Source organism: Neofelis nebulosa, chromosome 13 (assembly GCF_028018385.1).
Source record: "Neofelis nebulosa isolate mNeoNeb1 chromosome 13, mNeoNeb1.pri, whole genome shotgun sequence".
Lineage (NCBI taxonomy): Eukaryota > Metazoa > Chordata > Mammalia > Carnivora > Felidae > Neofelis > Neofelis nebulosa.
Window position 1 is genome coordinate 26,503,561 of NC_080794.1, and position 12,127 is coordinate 26,515,687.

The following is a 12,127-nucleotide window of genomic DNA, read 5'->3' on the forward strand; positions in this document are numbered from 1 at the left end:
CTATTAATTCTAACATCTGAGTCACCTATGGGTCTGTTTTTATTACTTAACTTTTCTTTTGACAGCAAGTCAGATTTTCTCATTTCCTTTCATGTATACTAGTGATTTTTAAATCATACATAAAATTTAAATTAAATACTGGATATTGTGAATAATGTGCTATAAAGACTCTAGTCTTATAGGGACTTGTTTTAGGCTTTCAATAGCAGGTCTGTTTTAGAATCGTCCTTATTCCAAGAGTAATAATCCCTTTAGTCCTGGGACATAGTCATAACTTCTAAGATGTAGTCCTTGTAGTATTAATAAAAAGCCAGAGATATTTGCCAAGTCTCCTTGATGTGGTGTTCTATTTTCCTTGCAGCAAGCACTGCTGAACTTCCTTCTCAGCTTTTAATTTTTTATCTGTTATTTCCCTCTGCTCTCCTTGTAGTTTCATACCACCCCCCTCCACTTCCCACCTCTACACACATAGTTCATTGCTTATTCAAGGATTGTGGGGAGTGTATATGTTTGTAGATTGACTTCAGCACTTCCTTTGTGGTTCCCTCCTATCAGTGATTCCTCCCTGAATATCCAGCCACCATTACAGCCTCAAACTTGATCCTCTGACCTCAAGACAATAAAATTGTGACTTTCTCAATCAACTGTATCCAGTACCTGCCATAAAAATATAGATCTCATCTTGTGTTATTTAGTTCTTTCAAAAGTTGAATTCACTCCAATTTATGCCAATTTTTGATTATTTTTCAGTGCCTACAAACAAGTTTTTAAAAACTATTTTTCCGGGGTTTATGATTTTTATCAGCAGGATGCTTAGTTCATTGTAAGCTATTCCATTGTTCCTTGAAGCCAAAACTCTAACACAGCTGAGTAAAAAACATGAATATGTGACTTCTACACACTACCATCATAGTTTATATTTGTTTCTATCATATACTATTTTAGGAATGTTCCTTCTATAAATAGATGATAATTTCTAAATTTTCAGTAGGTAGAAACTGAATAACCTATTATAAAATATGATTTTAAATGTATAAAGGTGCTTTTTATATAGTTCTTAGAAAATCTTACATGGAAAAAATTCAAATTAAGCTTCACAATGTAAAAAAAAACAGTAATGATGTATTTACTTATTGTATTTTCCTTTGGCAAGGAGGATAATTAAAGATGCTTATAGTTGATAACTGCAGAGTACTTGTGTGCCTAATGGATGTAGAATTTTTTAAAAGAAGTAGGGAGTGAGCATTACCAACATACATCACAAGAAAATAGGAGGAAGAGTAAAGTACTTTCTGGGCACCAGCACTTAGAACCACATAGCAATTAACTAAAATAACTGCTGTCCTGAGCCTGCTTCATAGATTCTTCAGGAGAACCAGGATTAGTAGCACTCAAAATTTATCCAATACTTTTAGATCTCTACTTGGTAAGGGAAATGAGATCTCCAATATGTTGTAAAATCACTAGGACAGAGAGAGAGGGAGGGAGGGAGAGGGAGAGAGAGAGAAAAAGGGAGAAAGAAAGAGATAAGATGCTCTTACGTTCTCAGAACTCTTTGCAACTCTCAAAAGCATTCTTTCCTTCAAAGAGATTTTCATGTTTTGAACGCTAAGGGCATGTCATAATTACTTGTACTTTCTTTTTTTATATTAATACTTAATTTTTTTAGAGTGGTTTAAGGTTAACAGCAAAATTTAGGGGAAGGTGCCCTGCCCTTCTTAGAATCCAAATACTTTCAATTAACTTTTAATATCTGTTACATAAAAATTAAAAATGAATCTATTTTTGAATGACATATTTTCAAATTAGTCTTGATTAATGTAGAAACCCAGAGCAGTTTGCATTATTTCAAGTGCTCTTGTCAACATGTCTATGTTAGAACTGTAAGGAGGAAATATTGTATTAGAATTTTCCATTTGATAGGGACTATCTTATGACTATAAAATATTTAATATTTACTTTAAGGATTTATTTTTAGCCAGGCAATACACTTCTGGAAATATAATAGAAAGCAAAAGTCAATACCAATATTTCTTTTTTCTTTGCATTTAACCTCAGAAATAATAACCAGTTGCATTTCTGGGAAAGGACAGGCTAAAATTACAGGGCATCCAAATGTCCCCTGATACCTTCCCAGAATAATAAGAATTTAACAACTGACAGATTTGAGGTATTCTGAAAATGCTTTATCTACTTGCACACAAATATCTCTTCGTTCTTCTGAATCAATTGGAAGCCATTAACTTCAGGGAGCAAAATTACATTACCACAGGATCAGTATAAAGTCAAGAAAATTAAGACCTTTTGGCAAATTTAACCTTCAAGAGTGTAGCTTTCATTTCTATATATTCAGCAAATACATATTTAACATCTGGTATGTGCCAGAAAGCATGCTAAGTGCTACAGATACCAAGATGAATGTGTGCATCTGAGTGGCAAGGTGTGGCTCGGATATGATGTGGTGGTAATGAGATTACATGTGGATCTGGGTAGTGGCACCTTGCTAGGAAAACTGGAAGCTGGGAGAGGCATGATTAGAGCCGCATTCTGGGAATCAGAGTATTGGTATTACTGACTCTACCTGGAACCCTTCCATCTTCTCTGAAGCACTAAATACAAGCACAGCTGCCTTTATTATTGGGTGGAGAAGAGCCAGTGAAAAGAGAGAACTCAGAAGATGCCAAAAAGTCTTAAAATGGTTCTGATTAGGGTCCATATTGAGCTTTTGATTTGGCTGTGAACTGATGCAAAGGAAAAGGAAAATGACAAGAGACCATCCATTGCAAAGTATCTTCCTTCGAGAAGTACACATGCTTGCTTTGCTGAGATCGAGAGTTAAATGGGGGGAAAAAAAACAAAACAAAAAACCCATCAGGCTACCACAAATAGCCATTCTTAGCAAAACATTTTAGTCTATAAATAAAGTCATTAAAATTTGGTTGGAAAAAAGTGAGCAAATTTCAAAACTTATTTTAAAATTAGGATCTACATATAGACCAGACTGAAGAATCTGCCTTGATATATGTTTATATCTCAGCACATTTGCCACCGTTATCACAGAGATAACTCTACATACTTACTCTTGTCTATTCTGCAGGAGAATATACAACAAGCCAGTTGATATTAGATAGCATCACAGGACTGGGAAAATAGGACAACCTTTCTTGAAATGAACTAGATAGAAAAAGGACCACAGGCTTTGTGTTTCATCAGATCCTAGCTAAACACTTTTCAGAAACGTTCAAGAGGCTTCTGACTCTTGCCCCCTGAGCCCTAACTTGACTGAGATAAAATTGACATGGAACATTGTAGAAATTTAGGTTATACCATGTGATGATCTGGTATACATATATATTGTGAAATACTTACCACAATAACGTTAATTAACACATTCTTCACCTCACATGAATTTTGCAGATGTCATGGTCAAAATATTAAAGGTCTACTATCATAGCAACTTTTGCATATACAATACAGAATTGTTAGCTATAGTCAACAAGTAATTTACTTTTAAACAATTTTTTCTAATGTTTATTTATTTATTTATTTTTTTTTAATTTTTTTTTTCAACGTTTTTTATTTATTTTGGGACAGAGAGAGACAGAGCATGAACGGGGGAGGGGCAGAGAGAGAGGGAGACACAGAATCGGAAACAGGCTCCAGGCTCCGAGCCATCGGCCCAGAGCCTGACGCGGGGCTCGAACTCACGGACCGCGAGATCGTGACCTGGCTGAAGTCGGACGCTTAACCGACTGCGCCACCCAGGCGCCCCAAATGTTTATTTATTTTTGAGAGTGAGAGAGACAGAGTGCAAGCCAGAGAGGGGCAGAGAGAGGGAGACGCAGAATCCGAAGCAGGCTCCAGGCTCTGAGCTGTCAGCACAGAGCCTGATGTGGGGCTTGAACTCACAAACTGTGAGATCATGACCTGAGCCAAAGTCAGAAGCTTAACCAACTGAGCCACCCAGGTGCCCCCACCAAGTAAACTTTAGATACCTGAACGTATTCATCTTATAACTGGTAGTCTGTACTCTCTGACTAAATCTCCCCATTTCCTCTACCTCTCAGCCTCTGGCAACCACCTTTCTGTTTCTATGAGTGTGATGTTTTATTATTGTATTTTATTTATTATTTTTTAAATGTTTATTCATTTTTGAGAGAGAGAGAGCACGTGTGCACAAGTGGGGGAGGGCCAGAGAGAGAGGGGAACAGAGGATCTGAAGCAGGCCTCATGCTGACAGCAGAGTGCCCAAGGCAGGGCTTGAACTTGTGAAGCACGAAGATCATGACCTGCGCCGAAGTTGGAGCTTAACCAACTGAGCCACCCAGGTGCCCCAGGTGTGATGTTTTTAGATTCTACATCTGAGTTATGACATGTGGTATTTGTCTTTCTCTGTCTGACTTATTTCACCTTGGATAATGGCCTCAAAGTCTATTCATGTTGTTGCAAGTGGCAGGATTTGCTTTTATGTTTATGGCTGAATAATAGTTCACATATTGCAAATGCAGTTTAAATGCTGTATTAAAGCTTTATTGATTACTCAATAGAACTGGGGATTGTCTTTTCATAAAACCAGTGGGTTCTTTTTAATATTTTTTTAAAAGACTTCAGTTTCTATTCTCTAGGGGCACCTGGTTCTTTGTTTAGTTTCTTCCCCCTACTGACCATTACAACTCTTCAGATTTGGGGGTGGTGTCACTTCTAGGTCCTCAGTAAGTTTCTCTTCTCTTTCTGGGACTCAATGATGGATGGACTGTTTTCACTTAACGATGCCCCTTTAGTCCTGCAGGTCTTCTTCATGAATTTTTCATCCTTTCTCTTTTGCTCCTCTGACTAGATAATTTCAAGTGTTCTTGCTTCTGCTTGGCCCGGTCTGCTATTGAAGCTGTCTATTGAGTTCTTCAGTTCCATCACTGTCTTCTTTAGCTCCAAATTTGTGCTTGGTTCTCTTTTTATATTTTCTATCTCTTTGCTGAACTTTTCATTTTGTTTTTATATTTTCCCCCTAATTTGTTAAATTGTTTTTCTATGTTTTCTTGCAGCTCTCGGAGCATCTTTACAACAATTATTTTGAATCCTTTATTAGGCTTAATCGACTGAGTCACCCAGGTGCCCCGGGTGTGATGTTTTTAGGTCACTGGTATCTCCATTTCTTTGAGGTCAATTACTGGAAGCTCACTATGCTCCCTTGGTGGTTTCTCTGATTCTTCAAGATCCCTATAGTCATGCATATTTAAAGTCTGCACATTTAAATAACCACTCACTTCTTCCATACTTTATGGGTTGACTTCAATATGGAAAGACTTTCACTTGTGCACAGGGGCACACTGGAATGTGCTGTAACCCCAGGTCTAGTGGTACAGAGGGCCAAATACAGGGGTGCGTGGTGGTTTGGGTCCAAGAGGTATATGATGTCTTATCTGCTCAGGTCACTCAGGTTCATGGCATTGACAACTGTGCAGTTCTTGGTGAGCACTGTGGGGGGTGGTCTGAGTCCTCAGCAGCACCTCCAGGGCCAGTGTCTGGTGATGTGGTCAGGTGGTGGTGGTGGCTAGAGCTGGTGGTATGTACACAGCTGCAGGGTGGTCCCCTACATAGTGGTGGGGCCGGTCTCACACATACACATAAGCGGTAGGGATCAGAGCCAGTTGTAAAGGTGTGGGCCAGCTGCAGGTGTACAGGCAGCTGTGGGTGCCATGGCTGTCTGAGTGTATTGCTGTGGCTGTGGGGCCTCACCGTGGGCACACTGCAGCGGAGGCTGGTGTTGGGAGTCAGGCAAGGGGCGTGCCGGAACACAGCTTGGAAGACCAGCTTCAGGTGAGCCCAGTGGTGCAGGTCAGTGACATGAGACAGGACCGGATCTGGCCTTCAAATGGCTGTGGGGGCTCTGCTCTTCTTGTGTACTCCTGTGGCTGCAGTCTCCCGGGGGTGTGTGCCAAGCCTTGGGAGGCTGGTAAGGATGGTCTGGTTGGGGCATACAGGTGCACAGCTAGAAGGTTACCTGACATGTGCTAAGGAGTGAAGGCCAGTGACTGGTGACAGAGCCAGATTCAGACCCACGGACTGCTATGAAGGCCCTGGCTTGCGGGTGTGCCCTTCCATGCCACAGGATCTGCCATAGGTGTGTGGGTGGCAGTAGAGGGTCTGGCCAGTGGTGTGCAAATGCACAGCTGGAAGGGCTAGCCCCAAGTGCGTACACAGTCGTGGGGGCAGCACAGGGTCTAGGCTGGCTTCTTACACTTGTGCAGACACAGAGGTCTGGGCTGGCTGCTGGTGTGGACCCTTGGCTCTAGCAGCAGGGTCTGGGGGTTTGGGGGGGTGGAGGTGTAGGTAGGGAGCAGGGAGGGACTCAGGAGGCTGGAGTCTGTGAATGTGAATATTGCAGGGGCCAAACCCAATGAAGTCTTCAGGGAGTCCACAGTGGCTCTTCCGGCCATTAGTTACTTTAATAGCAAGAAAGCTGTTGAGGTCTTCTGCAAAGCAGGTGGCTGGGAACCACAGTCATTCCCACTGCATGGATGATACTGGTAGCATCTACTCTTCTTTGTTCCTTCCTATCTCTATTCATCTCAGCTTTGCCAGTCTCTGGGTCGGATGAAACTTTTTTTTTCTTTCCAAGATGTTCTTTAAATTCAAGTTAGTTAACATATAGTGTAGTATTGGTGTCAGGACTAGAATTTAGTGATTCGTCACTTACATATAACACCCAGTGCTCATCACACCAAGTGTCTTCCTTAATGCCCTTTGCCCTTTTAGCCCATCCCCCACCCAACACCCCACCAGCAACCCTCAGTTTGTTCTCTATGTTTAAGAGTCTCTTATGGTTTGCTTCCCTCTCTCTCCCCCCCCCTTCCCCTATGTTCATCTGTTTTGTTTCTTAAATTCCTATGAGTGAAATCATATGGTCTATGTCTTTCTCTGACTGACTTATTTTGCTGAGCATAATACACTTTAGCTCCATCCACATTGTTACAAATGGCGAGATTTCATTCTTTTTGATGGCTGAGTAATATTCCATTACAATATATATCATATATATATATATATATATATATATATATATATATATATATATATCTTCTTTATCCATTCACTTGTCAATGGACATTTGAGCTCTCTCCATAGTTTGGCAATTGTTGGTTTTTTGTTTTTAGTTTATTTTGAGAGAGTGCGACAGAGAGTGAGCGAGTGAGCATGTGCAAGAGTTGGGGAAGGGTGTAGAAAGAAGGAGAGACAGAATATCAAGCAGGCTCCATGCTCAGTGTGGAGACTGATATGGGGCTCGATCCTATGATTGTGAGATCATGACCTGAACCAAAATCAAGAGTCGGATGCTCAACAGACTGAACCACCCAGGTGACCCTGGCTATTGTTGCTAGTGCTGCTATAAACATTATGGTGCATGTGCCCCTTTGAATCAGTATTTTTGTATCCTTTGGATAAATATCTAGTAGTGCAGTTGCTGGGTCATAGGGTAGTTCTATTTTTAACTTTTTGAGGAACCTCCATACTGTTTTCCAGAACGGCTACACCAGTTTGCAATCTGGTTTGCAAACTGAAGAGGGTCCTTCATACAATGTCCTGAAAGCTAGGGAAGCCAGCCATTCACTTCACTCTCCCTTTTCTGGTAAGGGAAATTCTTCCAAGCTGAGGAGTTCCCTGTTGGCAGTGAGCAGTGCCAGCCTGGGAGATTGGATGATGCAGGCAAAATGAAGCTGCTCTTCCTTCCCTTCTTTTGTAATTATTCTCAGATGGGTTTTTTTCCTTCCCCACACTGAGTTGCTGAAGATTCCTAAGAGCACTCCTGAGCTCTCCCAGAACTGCTTTTCTTTGTGGATGCTTCCGAACTCTTGTTGATCTTTGTTGGGGGTTGGAGGCTGAGCTCCCCTACTTTACCATTTTGGTAACATCAATCTGACTTACATAACCATCTTGAGTTTTACAGTGAAGCTACAATAGGTGGTGTCCTTCCAAATGGGAGAGCTTGTAAAATCATCTGGAACAACGCTCCATCCATGCTGGGACAGAAACTAAGACTCAGAAGGGTGAACTTGCCTAAGGTCACAATTTTACTTGCAAGTCATACTTAAGACTAGAGATCAGATCACTGATCACTCTCATCTTGCTTTTCTGGCTGGTAAAATCTTGCTCAAGTCCTCCTAAACTACTCTGACCATAAATCAAGTTTCCTTGCTTGAATAAAAGAGCTCTAAGAGTCTGCTTTTAAACTGAGTACTTTATTAGGTCAGCAGCACATGCAGGGAACAGAGTAAGCCAACGAGGTCCCTTGGAGTGCTGGCGCCTGAGATGTCTCCTGTCTCTAAACCGACTATTGATGTAGCAAGGTAGGCACAACAGTCCTAAGTAATTGGTAGGAGGTGGATGGATAGATAACAATATTTATTCTCTCAAGAGTTACCAGAGTGAGTAGTTAAAACTTGCATTTATGAACAATTCTGTTTTCTGTTTTTAGGCTTGGCCTCAGGGCTTTCTGACATTTTAGCTGGCCTCCTCCCTTTCACCCACACACCCAATGACTACTCAGTCATTTCAGCCAGAGAGAAGGGAGGCTTTGATGAGAAGAACACAAAATAGTTTACATATTTGGGGTATGTACTATGCTTTCTTCGATATCGTCTGCCAGGAATTCAGTCTGTGCCCAAATGCCATCCCACCCTCACCCCACTCCTTGTAGGACAACAAGAGAAGTAGGACAGGCTTCTCTGTTCTCTGTGTCTGTCTCCTTCACATTCACGCGCCATTCACAGAACACAGGAGAAAAGTGAATCCCGGTTACAACTGAATGGATGGTAAAAAGGAGTCTGCATCTTATTCAAAATAAGATAGGCTTTCACAACAGGGAGACAAAGTGTTAGAGAAACCAGGTTGCCCCCTGAATTTGCATAGTATGCAAAGTTGCATACTACATTATTCCATATCTCTGATACTATTTTTTTAATGTTTATTTATTTACTTTGAGAGAGAGAGAGAGCAAGGGAGGGGCAGAGAAAGAGGGAGAGAATCCCAAGCAGGCTCCTTGCTGTCAGTGCAGAGCCTGACACAGGGCTCGATCTCACAAACCATGAGTTCTTGACCTGAGCTGAGAGTCAGACATTTAACTGACTGAGCCACTCAGGTGCCCTCATATCTCTAATACTTTTATCCAGAAGAGTTTTTAAGTTTTTGCCCTGGTGCCACTGTCTGCCTCATAAACATGAGGTCTGAGTTCCCCATATGCCCCTTTCTCCTTCATTGTATCAAATACAGCAGGTAGTTTTTGCATAAATGAGGTAAAGTAACTGAAAAGGAATTTTGCCAGTTATTGATGATTATTTTGAGAGAGGGAGAAATAAGGTAATTTCTAATCCACATACTCACTAAAACCCCAGCTGGATAACCAGGTATATCTCTTCAAGCTCCTCTTTCCTGCTTGGCTCTAGTATTCCTCATTTTTCTTCCTAAAAATCTTCCCTGTTCACAAATGATCCTTAAGCTTTACGTTGTAATCGAGTGGCACAGCACCAATTCTGTTTTATTCCTTACGACCTCTTGAAATAGCCTATATTAGCGGAAGATCCCTGCCATTTAAAGTGACAGCTCTAGCATATTGGTAATGGCTTCTTATTACAGAATGCAAAGTCAATTCACTAGGAGCTCTATTCAATCTCCTTCCCCAGTCAGACAGTCCTCCAGGGGTCAAACTTCATCTTTCTTCACTCCTCCTCTCTAAAAAGCTGGTTTCTTTTAAGGTACATACACATTTTCGGGGTAAGTAGTTATCAGGAAAAGGAAGCCCGGGTGTCCTGCTAACTAACTACAGTTGGGCTGTTCTCGGGTCAGAGCACAGGTAGTTGACTGCCTGTCAGCTTCATGAGGGTAAGGACAGTGTCTTGCAGTCTTCTGTATCTGCCCCACAGTAGGCCCACTCCATAATCATTTATTGCTTGAGGGAATACACACAGTGAACAATAAATGAAGTAGTAAATCAAGGAGCCACAGGAATTGAATGCAGGTTACCAGGCCAGTTTTAGAAACACGGAGATCAGGATTCTTGTGAGGAGGAAGCACGGGATTGCCGGGGCTACAATGGCAAGATAGGGAAAACCACCCCAAACCCTCAGAGAGGGGGCTGGGTATAGTGAGATCACCTCTCCGTTAGCCTCACTCTTGCTCGCATCTTGGAACAAACACAAGAAGTGTTGGACAAAATAATCCCCTGATTACAAGTTTAATGCTAACTGGACCTGTGAGTTATATAAGCAATGGCTGTGACCTCTTTCTGGCCTACTTTTTGCAACACAGTTTACAAACATTAGCTTGATCACTGCAATAACCTTCAAGGTGGCCATTAATTTTCTTTATTTTCAGAAAGAGAAATTACATGCAGAAGGTTAAACAGCCTACCTAAGTCAACTGGCTAAGGTCAGCATCTGGGATTCAAACTTGCTTCTGAGTCTCAGTTCTTTCCTCTACCCAAAAGGCATTGCACCGAATAAGCAACATGCCAAACACCTACCCAGACAGCTTTGTATTTTTTTTTTTGATTTCTAAATTGTGGTAAAAAACACACAAAATTTATTTCCTTAACCATTTTTAAGTATATATTTCATTAGTGTTAACTGTATTCACATTGCTATGTATAACATTTCTAGAAATTTTTCATCTTGCAGAATTGAGCCTCTATAACCTATTAAACAACACTCTCCATTTCTCTGCCCCCAAAACCCAAGCAAACACCATTCTGCTTCTGCTTCTATGGTTTTGACTACTCTAGAAATTCCATAAAAATGGAATCATGTAGTATTATACTTTTGTGACTGTCCTCTTTCACTCAGGATAATGTCCTTAAGATTCATTCATGTTGTAGAATGATAGGATTTCCTTCCTGTTTCAGGCTGAATAATATTCCACCATCTATATACATTACATTTTGTTCATCCATAATCTGTCAATGGACATTTGTGTGGCTTCCATCTCTTGACAATTGTGAACAATGCCATGATGAAGAGGAATGGGCAAATATTGCTTCAAGATACTGTTTTCCATACTTGGGGGTAAATACTCAGTAGTGGAATTGCCAGATGGTAGGGTAGTTCTAGTTTTCATATTTTGAGGAGCCTCCCTACCGTTTCCCAGAGTAACTGTACCACTTTACATTTGCACCAGCAGTGTACAAAAGTAGACCAATTTGTTTTTAAATAGAGTAACTGTCAGTTTTAGTATTAAACTGACCAAACAGCCCAGCCTATCAGGTCAGGTAGTGATTACATTCTTAAAAATGCAAACTCAACTAAAACTCTAGACCTTAAGCCTTAGTTTTTATAATTAAAACCATACGCCATATAAACGTGTTACAGATTTATACATGTCGATCAGCATTCCATTTTGGGACAAATACATTTAGAATCATTTTCTTGGAGGCTACAACAAATGAAGTAAAAGTGAAGCCACTGTTGAACCAGTGTGAAGGTATCAGGGGAAGATTACTATTCCTGAAAATAAGTATAAGCATGCACACAAATTGCACTTACCCTTGTTTTGGCATCGATTTTAGCTCCTCGATCAAGCAAGAGTTTTACCATATTGGCATTTCCTCTTTTTGATGCAACGTGTAAAGGCGTGATGTCATTCTGTAGAAGAACAGAAAAAAAGGACAGTTTTGGTATCTTCAGTTCAACCGAAACATTGCTTCCCCAACTCCCCCCCAACATGTCCTCACTTTTTTATTTACATTTTTTAACATCCATTGTGAACAGAATGCTTCCCAACATTTCTCTCTGACAGTAATTTTACTCAGTAGACTCCCCTCTCCCCCCAAAAGGGATGAATTTTAAGGAACACATTCTGAAGGTGGGTTCAAGTTTATTTCACTTAGCTGCGGTGACTGATGGATGAGATGGGGTCTCTTTTGGTTTGGTTTTGTTTGTTTGTTTGTTAGTTTTGCTCTAAAATTTTGCACTGTTAAGTCAATGTGTTTTCCTGCAAATTTGTGTGATATATACTGGCTAATGTGTGGTTGACTAAGTGGCTGATTAAGCCAGCCAGACTCAGTTAAAGGAGTATGGTGCTCAGCACCATCTCTGGGTTCATATGAGCACAAGATATCAAGGAAAAACAATAGTTACGC

At 40.8% G+C, this 12,127-nt stretch overlaps 1 protein-coding gene across 29 annotated transcripts in view; it reads right to left on the reverse strand.

Annotated features, from left to right (window-relative positions):
* ANK3 (ankyrin 3) overlaps positions 1-12,127 on the reverse strand; it is a 342,851-nt gene that overhangs the window by 184,472 nt on the left and 146,252 nt on the right. For all 29 annotated transcript variants that reach the window (XM_058696391.1, XM_058696392.1, XM_058696389.1 and 26 more), the window contains one exon: positions 11,532-11,630. In XM_058696391.1, coding sequence (XP_058552374.1) covers positions 11,532-11,630 — 99 coding nt within the window. The remainder of the gene's footprint in view (positions 1-11,531; positions 11,631-12,127) is intronic.